The sequence below is a fragment of the Rhipicephalus sanguineus genome, chromosome 4 (assembly GCF_013339695.2).
Source record: "Rhipicephalus sanguineus isolate Rsan-2018 chromosome 4, BIME_Rsan_1.4, whole genome shotgun sequence".
Taxonomy (NCBI): domain Eukaryota; kingdom Metazoa; phylum Arthropoda; class Arachnida; order Ixodida; family Ixodidae; genus Rhipicephalus; species Rhipicephalus sanguineus.
The window spans coordinates 35953160-35972835 of NC_051179.1; the positions used below are offsets into that span (position 1 = coordinate 35953160).

At 47.7% G+C, this 19676-nt stretch overlaps 1 protein-coding gene across 2 annotated transcripts; it reads left to right on the plus strand.

Annotated features, from left to right (window-relative positions):
• Nucleotides 1-16782: 16782 nt before the first annotated feature.
• LOC125758028 (uncharacterized) lies at nt 16783-19329 on the plus strand. 2 transcript variants are annotated; one of them, XR_007415740.1, is made up of 3 exons: nt 16783-16963; nt 17451-17563; nt 18681-19329. XR_007415740.1 is itself a non-coding variant. In XM_049414540.1 (2 exons), the coding sequence occupies exons 1-2, from the start codon at nt 17471-17473 to the stop codon at nt 18942-18944; spliced, it is 357 nt and encodes a 118-aa protein (XP_049270497.1). In that variant the 5' UTR covers nt 17424-17470; the 3' UTR covers nt 18945-19329. The 2 variants fall into 2 exon arrangements, 1 of the variants encoding a protein (XP_049270497.1); XM_049414540.1 differs by lacking the exon at nt 16783-16963 and having other exon boundaries at nt 17424-17563.
• Nucleotides 19330-19676: the final 347 nt, after the last annotated feature.

Consider the following 19676-nt stretch of genomic DNA (forward strand, 5'->3'; position numbering starts at 1 on the left):
AGTTGTTCAGCAGGCCATTTGGTCGCCAGCAGGCCGCAAGAAAAGATCTCGAGTCCCGCGTTCAGACGTCGACAGAGTCTTACGTCTGCTACATACAGGACGTACTGGGTCTTTGTCGAAAAGCTGACGGGAACATGACGGAGGCTGACAAGATTGCCCATATCTTGAAGGGGATTGCCGACGATGCGTTCAATCTACTGATTGTGAAGGATTGCACCACCGTCGACGCCGTGGTCAAGGAATGTCAGCGTTTTGAGCAGGCCAAGAGTCGTCGCATCAGCCGCCATTTCGTACGACTACCTAATACTGCAGCCACATCGACCTGCCAAGACCCCCCCACGTTCACGCAGGCTACGTCGTCAGAAAATGTCACCCGCATCGTCCGTCGTGAACTGGAAGCAATGGTTCCTGCTGACGTTCCACAGGCTAACGCGTCCACCGTATCGCTCATACAAGCAGTCGTACGCCAAGAGATTGCGAATCTCGGCATAGCACCTGTTTGCTCTATTCGCACTCCCGAGAGCACTCCTGCCGTCGTCAACCAGAACCCAGTGTACCCTTCACGCTACCGAAACCCTGCTGAATGGAGGACAACTGATGATCGGCCAATCTGCTTCCACTGCTCTCGCGTAGGACACATTGCGCGCCACTGTCGCAATCGGTGGTCGTCGACTTCCTGGAACACCGGGACATGGCGCCGATTTGAAGGCAACTCGCGCAGGCTTTCTCCTCGTTCCGATCTCCAGGCTACTGATGTCCACGTTCCAAGCAGAAGGTTCAGCCGATCCCCGTCACCCCAAGGCCGTCGATCTCTATCGCCGCTTGTTCGTCGATCAACGTCCCCTACACGGCCTGGCCCCTCGACCTCGGGAAACTAGTCCATGCAGCTCCCGGAGGTGACGCTGCGACAACGACCCGGACTTCAAATCCTCTGTTGACGATTCCTACACGCCGAAACATTTTAGAAATCTTGGTGGATAACGTTACCGTTACAGCCCTAATAGACACTGGTGCACAGATTCAGTGATGAGTGCTGCTCTCCGGGAAAAACTGCGCAAAGTGCTCACGCCTCCTGTTCAGTGTGCAGTAATAGTTGCCGATGGGAGCACATCTACAGTTCTTGGTATGTGCACCTCTCGCGTGTGTATTGCTGGCCGTCAGACCATCGTATTGTTCACCGTGCTTGCGCAGTGCCCATATGACGTGATCCTCGGTCTCGACTTTCTTTCGACGCACTCCGCTCTTATCGACTGCTCGACGGGCCTTCTTCAGCTGGAACTCCCTCTAGACGCCTACGTTGACCATGACGCTCCCAGTCGCCTATGTGCCATGGAGTTTGTGCATCTTCCGCCTCAAGCCGCGACGTACGTCCAGCTTATCCTTGATCCACCTGTGCGCGATGGTGAATATGTTGTTTCACCGATTACCGACGTCGTCTTGAAGTATTCTGTTGCCGTACCGCACACTGTGGTCACAGTATGCCGCAACCAGACTTGTTTACCTCTCTTGAACTTCGGTCTAACCACCCATGTGCTGCCTGCAGGTATGACGCTCGGCGTCGTGTCGTCACTGCAAGATTGCCATATCTCTCAGTTATCAGCAGGTGTTCCTAGTCACCATGCCAACTCGCTCACTGCACTCGACCTTGCACGCACTGACATTGAGAAAATGATAGCGCCCGATCTTCCGCCCACTGAAGCACAAGACCTGCGTGGTCTCTTGACATCCTATGCCGATATTTTCGATCTTGACAACCGCCCTTTAGGCCAGACATCGGTTGTGACCCACCACATTAACACCGGCGATGCCAACCCAATTCACCGGCGCCCTTACCGTGTGTCCGCTGCCGAACGCGCTGTCATCCAGAAAAAAGTCGAAAAGATGCTCGCCAAAGGTGTCGTCGAACAATCAGCTAGTCCGTGGGCATCTCCTGTCGTGCTTGTAAAGAAGAAGGACAATACATGGCGATTTTGCGTTGACTACAGGCACCTCAACAAGGTCACTAAGAAGGACGTTTACCCCTTGCCACGCATCGATGACGCACTCGACTGCCTTCATGGCGCCAAGTTCTTCTCATCCATTGACCTTCGATCTGGTTATTGGCAGATCGCTGTTGATCCGCAAGACCGAGAAAAAACCGCATTTGTAACCCCAGATGGCCTGTACCAATTTAAGGTCATGCCGTTTGGGCTTTGCAATGCTCCCGCCACCTTTGAGCGGATGATGGATTCCCTTCTACGCGGCTTCAAGTGGTCAACATGCTTGTGCTACCTGGACGATGTCATCGTTTTTTCACCAACATTCGCAAGCCATCTTGAGCGGCTCTCCACTGTTCTCGAGGTATTCCGCAAAACTCCTCCAAATGCCGTTTTGGCCGTCGTGAAATAACTGTACTGGGTCACCTCGTTAACGCAGCTGGCGTCCAGCCTGATCCCGACAAAATTCGCGCAGTGACACAATTTCCCGTACCTTGTTCGGCTAAAGATGTCCGCAGCTTTCTCGGGTTGTGTTCCTATTTCCGCCGCTTCATCCGGAATTTCGCCGATATTGCGCGTCCTCTCACAGAACTACTCAAGAAAGACGTCAACTTTACTTGGGGTTCGCCTCAAGCTGCTGCGTTTTCGGCGCTCGTTACAGCCCTCACAACTTCTCCAGTATTAGCCCACTTTGATCCCACCGCCCCGACAGAGGTTCGCACCGACGCGAGTGGCCATGGGATTGGTGCTGTTCTCGCTCAGCTTCAACACGGACGAGACTGCGTCATCGCCTACGCCAGCCGACTGTTGTCCACGGCGGAGAGGAACTATTCAATCACCGAAAGAGAGTGCCTTGCTCTAGTTTGGGCAGTTGCTAAGTTTCGCCCATACCTGTACGGCCGCAGCTTTACTGTTGTAACTGACCATCACGCCCTGTGCTGGCTCTCTTCGCTCAAAGATCCCACGGGCCGCCTCGGTCGTTGGTCTCTCCGCCTTCAAGAATACACCTTCTCGGTGGTTTACAAATCCGGCCAACTCCATCAGGACGCCGATTGTCTGTCACGGTACCCAGTGGATCCACCCGACACCGCAGAGGGATCCGCTGAGTCTGGGGTATTCTCAATATCAGACTTCCTCGATATAGGTTGTGAGCAACGCCGCGACTCGGTTTTACGTCCCATCATTGACAGTCTGAGTTCCGGAACTCCAAGCAGTTCTCTACACTTGTACTGCCTTCACGACGGTGTTCTATACGGCCACAATATGCGCCCCCACGGCCCTGAACGCCTTCTCGTCGTGCCTTCCCATTTGCGGGCAGATGTTCTTCGCCAGCTCCATGATGAACCTACCGCCGGTCACCTTGGAGTTACACGCACTTACGATCGCGTCCGGCGCCGTTTCTTCTGGCCAGGCCTTTATCGCTCTGTGCAAAAGTACGTCAGCAGCTGCGACCTCTGTCAACGTCGAAAACGACCAACAATGCTTCCAGCCGGACACCTCCAGCCTATTGATATCCCCGCCGAACCATTCTACCGCGTCGGCCTCGACCTCCTCGGACCATTCCCCACTTCTGCATCCGGGAACAAGTGGGTCGCCGTAGCGACTGACTACGCCACACGTTACGCCATTACCCGCGCTCTTCCCACCAGCTGCGCAACTGATGTCGCCGACTTTCTACTGCATGACATCATCTTGCATCACGGTGCTCCTCGCCAGCTTCTCACCGACCAAGGCCGATACTTCTTGTCCCGCGTCATCCAGGGCATTGTTCGTTCCTGTTCTACGAACCACAAATTCACAACGGCATACCACCCGCAAACTAATGGGCTTACGGAACGCCTGAACCGCACTCTCACCGACATGTTGTCGATGTACGCTTCTGCCGACCACCGCGACTGGGACGCAACGTTACCCTACGTCACATTCGCTTACAACTCCTCCAGGCATGACACCACAGGTTATTCCCCGTTTTATCTTCTGTATGGACGTGAGCCATCCCTCCCTCTTGACACGCTGCTTCCCACTGGCTCGAACTCGCCTGTCACATACGTTCTCGATGCCATTGCCCGAGCCGACACAGCACGACAGATTGCCCGAGAGCGCCTCACAGCATCTCAGGCCTCTCAAAAAGACCTGTATGATCGCCGACACCGAGATGCCTCTTATGAACCCGGTTCACTTGTCCTATTGTGGACCCCATGTCGTCGCATCGGTCTCGCAGAAAAGTTGTTATTTCGCTATGACGGACCATACAAAGTCCTGCGGAAGGTCACTGACCTCACATATGAAATACAGCGAGTCGCTGATTCAGTGCAGTCAACGCCAACGCCATCCACTGTTGTGCACGTCGCAAGACTGAAACCATATGTGCCGTCCACCTCACTACTTCCGTGACCAGCGCCGGGTCGGCGCCTTTACTCCGCGGGGTAGTGTCACAAGGTAGCAGTGGGCCAGTGGCTCAAGGTGGTAGTGGGACCCACTCTGAAAGGGGGACAACGACGAAGTGCTGAAAGGACAGGCTCCGGTCCGCCATTGTCTCAGCGTCTATTTCTGCTTGTATATATTTGTAAATATACGTTTTCTCGTAACAATATGATTATGAGAGACGCCGTAGTGGAGGGCTCCGGAAATTTCGACCACCTGGGGTTCTTTAACGTGCACCTAAATGTAAGTACACGGGCCTCAAACATTTTCGCCTCCATCGAAAATGCAGCCGCCGCGGCCGGGATTCGATCCTGCGACCTTCGGGTCAGCAGTCGAGCGCCATAACCACTAGACCAGCGTGGCGGGGCTACGTACAAAGGTAGGAGCCATTCACTGATGTCTGTCGAGATAGCGTGGTCATTTGGTGAAAGTTGGGAGCTGCTGCCCGAGAGATGCAGTCCCCAATTTTCATGGTTCTTCGCTCCACGGAGCCGGTCGGCGTGCTTCATCTCTGCTTGAGTTGCGCCCGCCTGCAGGCTTTGCAAGCTTTCGCTCGCACATAGAACAAACGACGCGTGGGACGATGTTATCAATTTAAGCTTTGTATGGAACATGACGGCGACGGCTGAAATTCTCCTCGAGTGTCCATATAATTGCTATCGCAATAAAACCAGCAGAACACACGAAAGACAAGTTGAATAAAACCGAGGGACAAGCTAGCCCTTATCTATTTCGTAAACTATCTATTTCCAAACATTTTAGGTATAAAACAATTTCATCTCTAAAACTAGGTACCGCCCGTTTCATGGGCGATCCCCCCCACGGTGGGTTGAGCCAGATTACTAAGGACTCACCAACCGACCGACCGACCAACCGACCGCTAAAGGGAATTATACTTGAATGACTAATTATACCCGGCAGCATAGGCGTGCGCAGGGTTCCCCATCAGGGAGGCGAAGGTTCATCGTAGCCCCCCCCCCCAACCTACTAAGTCAATGTATGGGGCAGATTTTACGCCCCCCCCTCTTAGGTAATTAGGGGGGGGGGCGGCCGTCCCCCCTGCCCCCCCCCCTGTGCGCACGCCTATGCCCGGCAGGAACTACCTGTCGCAAGCACAAACAACCATCGCGATAAGCAATTCTTTATTTGATACCACTGTGCTAAGAAAATTAATCTCTTTATTAGAGAGGCAGAACGACGCAAATGATTTTCTGTCTGGTTATGTGGAATACTTCAACATGTTTGGTTCGTTCTTCGTTTTCCCTTGGCGTAAAATACCTGTCTTGCCAAACGAAAGTGTGCACCTGCACTCTTTCTAATAGGTTGGCAGATGTGTACGGCCATTTGTTGACCTTGTGTTCCCTACTGCGATGATATAATGCGATCAAATAGATAGATAGATAGATAGATAGATAGATAGATAGATAGATAGATAGATAGATAGATAGATAGATAGATAGATAGATAGATAGATAGATAGATAGATAGATAGATAGATAGATAGATAGATAGATAGATAGATAGATAGATAGATAGATAGATAGATAGATAGATAGATAGATAGATGGGTCATTCCACGCCAACTGTCCCAGCCGGGGCGCTCGACAAAAATCAATTTGTCTGGAAAAATCTGAGAAAATTACACACGTATAGGCATTTTCCCAAAATATTTTGAGCGGCAAAAATTTTTCGGGCACGTGAGCGCCATTTGAACTTCTCAATATGCTGGAAAACCAGGTACGAAAGAAAAATTCGCTGTAAATGGACCGTTTCACGCATTCATTCGAAACCTGCTTTTTTGTGTTTTTAGAGCATCGCGCTTTTATTATAGGACAGCTGCTTAGAATATCTTTATGTTTTTCACTCCTTGGCGCGTAGGTAAAATTGGGTAAATTGCACTGTTTTCGGGAATTTTTTTTACAAAAGACGACTGTAGATCAAATACATCAATTATTTTTATAGAACTCTCCATGAAACGTGCTATCGCCTAAAATTCTTGTTATGCCTGTGTGCGGCGCACAGGCTTTAAAATAAAATCCTGAACTTGGAAAAAACGCTACATTGGCCTATGTTCAGACGTCTGTAGCACCCTAAGGTGGTCCAAGAAAAAATAAGCAGAAAAGCGCATACGATTGAGAACCATAACAGCTTCGTCCTAAGAAAGTTTCATCGAAGTAGTTTTTGTTTTAGTGAAGAAAAACTTTTTTGAAGTTTAGTCCCACCAATGCATTATTTTGCTATGGGGGCAGTACAAACCGACTGAATTTACTGCATAAAAAAAAAGAGGTAATGTATTCGTAGCACATGGTTTTCAGCTCCTTTCGTTAGTACTTTATGATGTATATTACATATCAAGGAGACGATAAACAGAAGTAAAAATATAACAATACCATTGGCTTAGATGCCAAAATTCCCCCAATAATGAATCGCGTTACCTATTGCATTGTTTACGCACACCGGAGGCGGAGGAAGCGGCGCCGGACAACTGCGCCACATAAATAGACTGTTGTGATTTCATAACAGCTGTAAAACAGTGCATGTTACCAGACTGACAAATTCTACTTTAACCAAAATCTGCTGCCTGCAACCGTCCAAATAAGGATGTGAAAAATAGCTTGGCACATCCCGTCCGTAGTGCCGCAGTCGGCGGACGGAATGCGTGAATACGCGGCGCGATGTCACATTATGTGCCGTTCGTCGCAGAATACTTAGATGAGCTCCGTTTGGACCCGCTATAAATGACCACGCTCACGCCTCCTTTCTCCGATTTACATGAACTTTGAGACTTAACTTATTTTGACGCCAAATGATTCTCATAGCCGCATGCAATAAGTAACGCGATTCATTATTGGGGAATTTCGGCATCTAAGCTAATGGTATTGTTATATTTTTACCTCTGTTTATCGTCTCCTTGATATGTAATATACATCATAAAGTACTAACAAAAGAAGCTGAAAACCATGTGCTAGGAATACATTACCTCTTTTTTTTATGCAGTAAATTCAGTCGGTTTGTACTGCCCCCATAGCAAAATAATGCAATGGTGGGACTAAACTTCAAAAATTTTTTTCTTCACTAAAACAAAAACTACTTCGATTAAACTTTCTGTGGACGAAGTTATGATTCTCAATCGTATGCGCTTTTCTGCTTATTTTTTCTTGGACCACCTTATAGGGTGCTACAGACGTCTGAACATAGGCCAATGTAGCGTTTTTTCCAAGTTCAGGATTTTATTTTAAAGCCTGTGCGCCGCACACAGGCATGACAAGAATTTTAGGTGATAGTACGTTTTATGGATAATTCTATAAAAATAATTGATGTATTTGATCTACAGTCGTCTTTTGTAAAAATATTCCCGAAAACAGTGCAATTTACCCTATTTTACCTACGCGCCAAGGAGTGAAAAACATCAAGCTATTCTAAGCAGCTGTCCTATAATAAAAGCGCGATGCTCTAAAAACACAAGAAAGCAAGTTTCGAATGAATGCGTGAAACGGTCCATTTATAGAGAATTTTTCTTTTGTACCTGGTTTTCTACCATATCGAGAAGTTCAAATGGCGCTCACGTGCCCGAAAAATTTTTGCCGCTCAAAATATTTCGGGAAAATACTGCAGGACTAATGTCTATACGTGTGTAATTTTCTCAGATTTTTTCAGAGAAATTGATTTTTGTCGAGCGCCCAAACTGAGACAGTTGGCATGGAATGACCCAGATAGATAGATAGATAGATAGATAGATAGATAGATAGATAGATAGATAGATAGATAGATAGATAGATAGATAGATAGATAGATAGATAGATAGATAGATAGATAGATAGATAGATAGATACGGTCATAATTTGTGTGGGTGGCAACGAAGTTTACTAATAATTATTTATTACTTAATAATTAACTTATTTATTCAGGTACTTACAGCGCCTTAAAAAGGGCTATTGTAGGGGAAACATGTGCATCTGGATTAAATGTAACGCATTTCAGAACACGTTCTTTCGACGCAAGGGCCCTAAGAAGCTGTGGTTATTTGTTCACTTGGTTGCTTTTACTTAAAAAAAGTACATAATTTAAACTTTGAACAGCACCCTAACGCAACACAGACGTACGTGAGGACCTCGTTTTATTATTCTCGCCGCCCGTACGCCCAAACAGAAGACAACGAAGAAGAAGAAGCCGCGTTCGTAAAGTCAGTGACGCTGACTAGGCGACCAAGAACAAGATCAAGGTGAAGCAGGCAGCTGCATTCATGAGTGAGTCTTTTGAAAGACAGCGAGAAGAGCCTAGGAACGAGTACATTATCAGTGGGACATTAACGCTACCTGGACGCGATGCCAAGTCTTTTATGCTCGCCTTCACGTACTCTTGGTTCGCTATTGGAGTTCTCATCACCGCGACGTTCCTCTGCATCTTCTTCGTCTGCACGTGCGTTCGGGTCACCGTCTACCCGGACGAGTACAATATTATCATGCAGCGATGCCGCCTCAACACTAGCTATTGTCCCCAACGGCGACCCAGGCGGCCCTTCGACTTCGCACCCGAACGCACGCTCGTATGCACGCTCGGTCCATACGCGCTCCAGAGACGTGCCTACCCTGCAGACAGTATCTGCAGCGTCATCGTCTTCACCCACGTGCTGTACGATCCGGCGACAAGCACCCTGGTTCCGGCCATCAGCGACAGCGCCACCCGCAAAAGCTGGCGAATCTTCCAGAGGCGAGCGCTCCTCTACAAGGTCACTTGGTTTATGCCATCCTTCGAGTGGAATTCTCTTATCACTAACCTCGACGCGCGTCGTGCCCGCGAGATCAACGCCACTCTATTGCAGACAAACATGCTGGGATTGGCGCTTCTTAACGTTCGCCTCCCCGTCGGAGCTTTCCGCTCGGTGGTCTCCGCACTGTTCCTGCTGCACCGTACCAACCCTGGCATGTTCTTGGCTCTGGGCGCGTCCTTCGAAGGAATGAGCGACGCCAATGCTGCGTCTCTCATACCAGCACGGCTCCTGGACGCCATGGTCACACCACTGCGTCTCTTTGTGCTCGAGACGCACCTGCCGTCCACAGGAAGTGCGGCAAAGGACTGCATCGCTGGATACGTGACGTCCGCTGAACCATACGACGACGTGGCGCGGCTTACGTTCCGGGGAGCATCTGCGTTGCTGGCTCACCGTGCATTCACATTGGTGAAACCTGGCGTGCTGACCCGCTGCTTCTCGGTGCTCGCCGGCGCTCTCGTCTTCCGTGCTCAGAATGCGTCTTCTCGTGTGTCCATGCGGGCCGGATCTTCCTGCTCTTCGTGGCACCTGGCCAGCGTCGGTAGCTTCTGCAACCACAGCAGAGTCTACGTGGATAATGTGCTGCACGCTGCATACAGCGGAAGCCCCGAGGCATTTGTCACGTTCGAGAGTGCCTTCCGGGTGGACAGAAAGGCTATCCCTGTAATGCAGAGGTTCATGGATGCGGATTCTCCCATCTGCCTGGCTCTTTACGCACTCGATCTTGACGTATTGCCAGCGGGGAGCATCGAAAAGGCGACGTGCAGCGAGAGACCGTGGTGGTGCATGCTTGCAGATGCCTTGCACGATTCGATGAAGACTGTTTCCAAGGCGGAGTTCTAGCGCAGGAAATATTCGGTCTGCGCAGGACAATCAGTGAATCCTTATAGTTGCATATAAATGCTATTTATCACACAAATTCATTTAGCAGCATCTACGTCTGTTTTTTCTTATACTTAAGCAGTTTCGCCTATGTACAAATTCAGTCAGGAGCGAGTATGCTACATATAACATGACGGATGTGTTTTGGCTACAAGATATATTGCACTGGAAGGCAAGCCTAGAATAAATGAAAAAAGGAATGCATAAATAGAGTGCTTGTAAAATCTTTCAGGGGTGCTTATTTTGCTGCTTTTCGGTCTCATGGAATCTTTTTTCTTATGTCTCACATAACAGGCCCACGTCTTCCCACATGTATTGCGAAGCACGAGCACTTAAACAAGGAATAAGGGCTGTGTACAATTGTCGTATGGTGTGGCTGTACGAATACTTAAGATTCTTCAAGCGTGTTATTCCACTCGATTGTACAATGGAAAACATACTCTTAGCCTGTCTAACGAAGATAATAGAACTGACAAACGACCAACATACGCAAGAACTACTCAAATTATAATTGACTTTTCACACAGGACAGCCACAGATATTTAGGCAATCAGCGAACCGCCTTTTCTCTACATCGTCTGAAATGGTTTATAAGCGACAGGGCTTGGTGAAGAGTGCTGACACAAAACTTGTGAACCTCTTAATCAGCGGCTACTGACTCGTTAATCGTGGCAAAAAAACTTATTTGCCCCGCGAGGCGAATGTTTAATTGTATACTCGTATGTTACGAACGGCGGCACTTTCGATTTCAAAGAGTACTTGGTGGCCCGTGAACTACTCGGCCTGCTCGTTAACAAATACTGTCACGTGACCACGAATACAAGTGACGTCACTTTTAACCTTACGCGTGTTGCCAGCGCTGCCGTTTCTTCTGCTATTTTGAGTGCTGCTTATCTGTTTCTTCGATCGTCCAGCCACGAGCGCTCATCTAGTACCGCGATAGGCGAGAGAGCCGCGAAGAGTATAAATATCAGTTAGAAAAGTTCAGTTCACTGCGCGAATCTTGCCGGTGGCTACGATCTTTGTCTTGTCGTTGTCGTCATCCAACTGATGTCGCGATATCCGTGAGCCTTGGAGCACCCGCAATATTCGAGGTGCTGAATGATTTTCGCTTCGACCATCTGTAAAGCACCATGTTGAGAAGTGTCGATGGTAGCAGCGACATCACAACATTGGCGCAACCTTTGGACTGGACACACCGGCCGCTCAAGTTGCAATTCGCGGCAGTCTGCTGCTATACGTATGCCTGCTTTTGTGCGCTCTGTAAACATTTGTATGTATACAACATGTAAGTGGCGTGATGTAACGTTTTTACTGACTCGTGCTTACATCGGGAAACGCTGAGTTCTAGAAGCATACAAATTCCCACGCACGGTCGGTACACACGTCTATGTTTATTAACGGCGGAGCACTTTAGTCTAACGGTTTGTCTGTGACGCGAAAATAGAAATGATCATCATCATGAACCGGCTAGCGCTCCCTTCGTCATCTTCTTCATCGTCGTCGTCTTCTTCATCTTCTGCTTCACTCCCAGAACACGTGGGGCGATTTGAGGAGGAGGAGGAGGAGAGGTTGAGGAAAGGAAAAGGCGCAACTTCTGATGGGCGAGAGAATGAGTACAGAGAGGGAGGAGAGAAAGAGAGCAAGAGAGAGAGATAGAGAGCAAGAAAAAGAAACAGAAAAATTCTTGGCGAGACGGAATTCGAAACCGCGTTCCCACGATCCGATGGCGAGCATCGTAGCCACTAGGCTATCCAGGCACGCTAGCATAGCCTAGCATAGCTTTGTATAGTATTGCATAGCACGGAGTGGGAAAGAAAAGTGAGGATGAGGAGGAGAGACATGAGGGCGAAGAGAAGAGGAAATGAGGAGGAGAGTAAAACGTAACATTGAAAGAATGCGAAAGAGAGAAATACAGATAAAGAAAGGCAGAAAGAGAAAGAAAAAATTAAAGGAGAGAGAAAAACAGATAGAAAGGAATAGAAGAAAGATAGAAGGAGCAAGAAAGAGAAAAATAGATAAATAGAGAGAGAAAGAAAAATTGAGGGTCAGAAACAAAGATGAGAGTGAGAAAAGGAAGTGAGGGTGAATAGGAGAAAATTCAGGACGGGAGAGAGTAAAGCGTAGCATAGACCAGGGGTCTCAAGCTCACCTCAGTAGCGGGCCGCAGTCACGTTATTTAGCCCCACAAGGGCCGGGACAGTGACCCCATGGTGAGAGCGGGAGGGGGGGGGGGGCGGAGAGTTTGAAAAAAAAATGACACCTACGTTCTCATTTGAAAGAACGCCTTTCCCCTATCCCATATCTGGATCATTTCTGAAGGGGATCTGACGTCAGGTTTCGAAAAAAAAAATCACAGCATATCCACGGAGTGAATGATGATGAGTGGGCGAAACTGCGGAGGTTCATCGGTAAACCGCGAATCTTCCGTGAATTCTGCCCAGTACATCATCACCGACGTGAGATCGGGCGCGTTTATAATAAAGGTTCGATGTGAGTTATGACGACTTGCAGCTCACTTTAATTTTACATGTACGCTGTGAATTTTCATTGTTTAATCACGCACAGGAGAAATCGCACACACGCACTACCTTGGAGGTCAAAATCCAGTGCCTGTATATACGGGGTGGTCAGTGAATGGTTGTGCAGCGCGAGCGGTCGGTTTTTTCAATCAAGACGCTGCCTGCGTCGGCGCCGCTGCGCCGCGAGGCAAGATAGGGGGGGGGGGGGGACCGTAGGAGAGGAGAAAGAGGGGGAAACGTAGGAGAGGAGAGGGCGATACATATCACGTACTGTCGCAGCGCATTGTCTTTAGGGAGCCTTCATGTGTGCACGCCCCCTCCGTTTTTAAGACTGGTTACACACTACTACGACGGGTAGGACGAACGGGTGCCGCTATAAGGAGCTTCGCCCCTAAAACCATATCAGTACTGATTTCCACAATGAGTGAAGTCTGGACGCCGATTCTGAAATATAGAGTGTTTGTTCCACGGTTACGTTTCAACTCATAGTGACCGCATGGGGTGCCTTACGGAAAAAAAAAAAAAACTTGAGACCAGCCCCCTGTCTGTAGCTTAACCGAACAAAGCGTCATTAATTGCAATAGGCGAGAAAATAAATCGAGTACTATTTAGCAAAGTCGCAAAACTTCCGTGTGCATGAAGCCACGGGTCGCTAGCGAAAGGTCCGTGGGCCGCGTGTTTGAGACCCCTGCTTTTCAGGGGCACAATCCACGACGCCGATTTCACAGATGGAGCACGTACACTTGCGCGTACAAGAAATCTTAAGCAAGTCTGGTGTTTCACGTGCCAAACCACGATATGATTCTAAGGCACGCCGCACTGGGTGGCTACGCACTAATTTTGCCCACCTGCAGGGGTACTTTAACGCAAACCGAAGTTTATTTACACGGAGAACTTTGCATTTCCATCTCATCGAAATGCTGCCACCGTGGCCCTGAATAGAACCCACGCCCTCATGGTTTGCAGTGCAAAGCTAGACAGCCGCTAAGCTATCACGGCGGGTAAATATCCACTACAGATCAAGTAACTAAAGGATGCGAATCGAGAGACAAGGATAGCATCAAAGGTATACTCTCGAATAGCGAGCACTCGAAGAAATGCTAATCACGAGAAAACGTGCGAGTGACTAAACAAGATTAAACTTATTTCGTAAGTTACTTCAATATTTTCTCGGCTGCTGTTTCAAATGGTCTTACCTTGCTCTACGCTTTGTTTGTTTCCGAGCAGAGAAAACATTGGCGAAGCGAGAGGTCTGCCGCGCTGTCTGCGCTTCATGAATAATGTAGGGAGGTGGCTCGAGAACTCGAACTGCTGGGAACCCCTATCGTGACCCGGTCATTTATGTTACGTTTGATGAGCGCCAATTTAAACGCTCGCTAACGCGAAAAGAACAGTATAACGTTACAGAACCATATCTCGCGTTATGTGAATGTCCGTTTCTCCAAGGACGTGATGAAACTATCACGAATAGTGGGCCAAGTCGGGAGACGGATATTCTCTTCTTGCCCTCTGTGTGGACATTGTCATACGCCGAAATAACGTAATAAAGTGGATCGGTTGCTACGGTTTGCACAGAATCAAAAGATCGATCGAATGTTTGACACACTTCTGCATTTTTCATATTTCACTTTTTGAGCGCACAAAAGAACAGGGACGAAAAACGACGCGGAGACAGCGCTGTGTTCGCGTCGTTTTTCGTCCCTGTTCTTTTGTGCGCTCAAAAAGTGAAACATAAATTACCAACATGCCCATGCATACGCTCTCTCAAGTTATACTTCTGCATTGTTTGCGTCTAGATGTTGGATACACACCCAACTTCTTGTGCCGCATCGAAATGAGAGCGTCCCCACCCTGCGACCACAGTGATAATCGCAATGCGTCAGTGGAGCATATCATTAGAATGGCCGTAGTACAAAGAACAGCGCGTTCTAATGAGTGATCGGTTGAACAGCCTCGATAAGAACAGCCTCGATTTCTAATCCACAATTAGTAAAGTGCTTGGACCAGGCCCGTAGGCAAAAATTTTTTTTCGGGGGGGGGGGGGGGGGCACTTGCTGAAAACCTTGACTATTTGAGAAAAACACCTATTATTTATTATTTATTTTTGGTAAAAACGCCTACTTCACCAAAATTTCGGAGGAGGCGGCCCGGGCCCCTAGCCCCCCCCTTGGCTACAGGCCTGGCTTGGACCGTGGCCACACCCTGACAATCGAAGACGCGCGATGAGCGCTCTTCGTGATTTTTTTAATGGACAGAAGTTTAATGTGTTCTTCGTAAGTGACATTATTCCATGTCTTCATCCTATTGTGTTGTTAATGAACATATGCCATAGTCATGTTATATGTAGGTGCATGTAAAAATATCTGTACGGACTCTACTCGCGGTAACTTGTGTGATCACCCTGCTTGTATTAGACGATGACATATCAGAGGTATTCTTTACACGCCAGAGATCGTATATGCGCACATAGTAATTCTGTTTATTATTTTCTTATCTTATTCCTGTATTTTTTTCTTGTTTTTGGTTTTTGGGCGTTTTTTCAGCATTAATATCATGATGATGGGATATCCGGCTCTAACGTATCCTACCTTCCCATGTTTTGCTTATATAAATAAAAAAAATGAAATGAACGCGAGAATGCGGGGGCGCACAAGCACAGAAAGTGTTTAGAACAATAGCCTTGGAAAAGATTTCCTTTTTTTCAAGAAAAAAAGGTAACAAATATGAGGAATATGAACCACATAAACACATTTGTAAACAACAACAACAACAACAACAACAACGACAACAACGCCTCATCATCGTCCATGGCGCAGCACAGAGACGAACTTATGGAGCACAAGACACTAGCCTCTGCAATCAAGAGACTGGCGCATAGGCAGATGAACGCTCGTGTTTCACCTGATGCTGAAGCCTCAGCCGCAAAAAGCAAACTTCGTGCGAGGAACAACAAACGATGGTGATTCTGGGCTTTTAGTTCTGTTCACGGTCGACGAAGCCCCACCATTCATTCGTCTCGGTGCCCATGAGAGGCGTAGCACATGCCGTCGAGCCCGGAGCAAGCCTCATCGATTCGGAGAGCAGCTGGCGTTCACGCACGATGTAGCCACGTGCCGCGAGCGCTCCTGGTAGACCGGCTGACTTATTCACCCGTGACAAGGAGCAAAACAAGCAAACCAGGGGTGCTATTCTGGACATTGTCAAATTCCGCCATGTTGTCAAATTCCGCCATGTTGATGATTTGATTGGTCACGCGAACTCGTTCGCATTGTGGCGCTGCAATGGCGTTACGACACAGGAATCCGCGATGACGTAACGTGCCAAAAAATAGTAAATTTTTTCCGAAGCAACGCTTCGTCATACTCTGTCATGTAGAAATAAAGGTTTGGGTGAAACAACGAAACCGAAATATGGTACTGAGCTGTGCCTACGGTCAACTTGCGGTTTATCGAAACTACTGCTCGCTTGAAGAAGAGCCGCCATGTCTGCAACACGATTGGACATTGCACTGATGGCGCCCATTGCGTTACAGGATCTCACTTTTTGTAGCGTCAAATTGACGTTGCGTGACGTTGCATCCTGCCAAATTTGCAGCTTAAAATGTGAGAACGATGAAGTGCCCAAAATTGGCCGCCATATTGTTGTAAATTGAGTTGCTTGTTCGATGTGCAGCCTCACATACGTATGTGTAGATGTCATTCCGTGAGTTACTTTACAAGCATGTTTTCGGTTAGTAATATTATAAAGTGTTGTACATGAAGCTTGCTTGTTAAAATAAAGGTTATTGTTTAATTTGGCTTGTTCGAATTTGCGGTTCTCGCCGCAAGAGAACGCTAGATAAGCGAAGAAAAATGGCGCTGCCCTTTGTTGTGTAGTGGCTGGAGCTGCAGGAAGCATCGCGAGTAACGCGATGCTTTTGTGATGACCGATCAATTATTTCAACTGTGGTGCCGGCTGACGAAGGACACTGTGCGATGGTTGTGCGGGGAGCTTCGCCAGGACCTGGAGAGGCGGCGTACGGACACGAGAACAGCCCCGTCCGTTGTTGTTGTTTTTGTTGAGCTACAAGTGCTTTGTGCCCTTCGCTTGTTCGCCACCGGCACTTACCACGACACGATCTCGAACAACGAGGACGTGGCGACGAGCTAGTCCAGTGTGGGTCTCACGATTCATGCTGTCATGGAAGCGATCGTCGAGCAACTCGGCAATGAGTGGATCGCCCTCCCTGCCAAAAGGAAGGCTTTGTCCACATAGATGCAAGATTTGAAGGCTGCGTTGAGGTGGTCGACGACACGTTCGTGTGCATAAGTGGGCCGTATGAAAAGGACGATGGCAACAAGGCTGCTTACTTTTGCCGCAAGAACTTTTACGCCCTCAGCGTCATGGTGGTGAGAATAAATTTCATCTTATTCAATCTCGCGCAGGCTGTTAGCAGAATGCAAATGAGGAACGTGAAAGACAGCTTTTCGCCACTCTCCAGTATTTTAACGACATTTGCCGTGGCTCCAACTGCAGTGATAGAAAAGAACGCAGTAGTCGCGGTAAACGGAGTTTCCGTCACTATTTAGTTTTGGCAGGGTTGACGTGACACCATAAAAAGTTCATCGAGCTTCATATTTGATCGTGGTAGCTTTTAAGGAAAATAATGCATGAAAGGAAATCAAACGTGCTGATTGCGCTCTAATTTCATAAACAGAGCTATGCAGACATGCAGTAACTGCCACATATGAAATGAAAGATACAGCTGTCGAAGCTGCGCTCCGAAAGCAACTCGAGAGAAATAAGTGCGTTGGACCACACAGTTACAGTTGTTCTGCATGTAGCTGGTTGTATTGCTGTTGCCGACTTCCTTCCAATGCAAACAACACTCTGCAGGTATGTGACCAACCCTGCCGATGACCGCCCTCGCACTCGGGGCCCGTGCACGACGCCTTTATGTGGAAGACATGCACCGTGAGCCAGGACTGGGCAGTGGACGCCGTGGCCAGGTTGGTGAATAGCTGCTTGGTATGCAAGCGTGAGAATGCTTGCGTGGTGTCTTAGTGTAGCAAAAACATTATTCATGGTAATTTTATTACACGCTGCATGGTTCTTAACTACTCAAGTCTCTTTGTCGAAATTTCTGCCCTGTATGCTATTACTGGCAGCTACCTTGGTCGAACACTATCTACTTTAGTGGCACTCGTGTTCCCTTGAATGAAAATTCTCTCATGCACACATTTGAGAAAACAAGTCATACTGAGACCCGAGGCGGCACACAATAATCCGACTTGCTCTCAGTGTATAATTGCAACTTGTTTTTCTATGGTCATGGGAAAGACTACTAGTGCAATAGAAAGGTCAAGCATGAAATAAACTTTCATGAAGAGATTGTATGATCCTTTATTATAAAGTGGTGGAATAATAAATAGTAAGCATGCGATGATACAGAAAATGCTACACTCTGAGGCTATGTTAAAAAAAAGAATACATCAAATACAACTGCCATAGACGTTGTACATTCATAAATACAATTATGTGTAGAAAGGACAACTTGTATAAAAAATACAAATAAGCAAGCACAGCCATGTGCTATATAGCAATAAAATAAGTCAACTGACAACTCAAAGGTATTTCAGTGATGGTTCATAAAAAGCACTAAAAAACAACTCAAACGGTTGCAAAAGAAACCTGCTGTCACGTTTCATTGACGGCCTAAGCACAAAAAAAATCTAAGGGAAACCAAGCCTTGAGTGCGCTGACCGTCTGCAGCCGCACATCAGTCCCAAAAGAAAGAACAACACCCTTACCACCAAAGAAGATGCGCCTTCTGTCACTCGCCCCTTCTTGAAAGAAGTTAAGGGCTGCAGTTCAGTAGGTTCGTTGTCATTCCTCCTGACGAAGGAATTGAGTTGATAAAGCCATTTTTTCGTTGGAGCATTTCAAAAGCCGTAATTATGTAACCTAACCAGACAAGCAATTCTGTGAATATGTCTAGCTGTAAAAAAAAGGAAAACAGTGCATATCAGTGACACGATGTCTTCGAATAAGTTAAAAGTGAGAAAGGAATAGTACATATTCATGTATACATTCATATTATGCTAATTGGAACACTGTCCTCCACAGGTGATAGTGCATACTCGCTTCAACCTTGGCTGCTTAACCCCATCCCTGGAGCACATCCTGCAGAATCCTCTGCTGCCCGATTCCACCGCACCCACTCTTCACAGCGGTGCGTCGTATAACTGTGCACTGGAGTCCTCAAGGCCCACTTTCGGTGCTTGCAGAGGTACAGAACACTGTACTATGGCCCACTCTTCACGTCGAAGATCATCGCAGTTTGTGTCGTGCTTCACAACCTCGGTGTTTGGCAGCAGCTGCCTGAGCTAGACGACATCCCTTGCACTGAAGAACTCGATGAAGAATATGCCGACCTTCACAACAACAATAGCGACGATACGACTGCAGTAGACATGAACCAGGCGGGTAGGCAAAGGCAGGATCACGCTCTGTAGTGGTTCACAGCTGGGCACGACTCGATGTAATGGAGTTTACATTCCTGCGAGATGTGCACAGAAACGTGAAACACAGAAGCTCCTGCTGTTTCTCATGACAAAGTAGCCACTTGCATTGTGTTCGATCCTATACCTATCCCCTGTACTTGTGTTCTTGCAGGAATTATATTCTGACAAAAGCTTCATTGTGTTCATTCATTGAGAGCATGCTAATTGTACCAAGCAATTAGGCAAAAGCGTGCTCAGTTTTTGCCGCAAATCATAGCAGGACTAGTTTGTTGAGACCATAGTGACTCTGTAAACAGCCTGTGTTATTTTGCAGCAGTGCATGCAACACTGAATGCCATTCCAGAGCATTGTTTTCGGCACTCTATTCACAATGCGAACCCATGTGATGACTGTACGAGTCTGGCAGGTGTGTACAAAAGCTCTATTCATGTAGTAGCCACTCGTACATGCAAGAGCACAAGCTTGTTGTGGTTGGTAATCTATGTAAACGCTTATAGGCACAAAACGAACCAGTACCGAAAGGGGCAACATGGGCACAGCACTGTGTAGCTACTTTCTGTCCTTCTGTCCTGGTTTCTCTGGTGGACTATAAAAGTTT

Coding starts and splice junctions, on each gene's coding strand:
- LOC125758028 (XM_049414540.1), top strand. CDS start 17,471: ATGACCGCCCTCGCACTCGGGGCCCGTGCACGACGCCTTTATGTGGAA. Junction 17,564..18,680: donor GCAGTGGACGCCGTGGCCAG/GTTGGTGAATAG, acceptor TGTCCTCCACAG/GTGATAGTGCATACTCGCTT.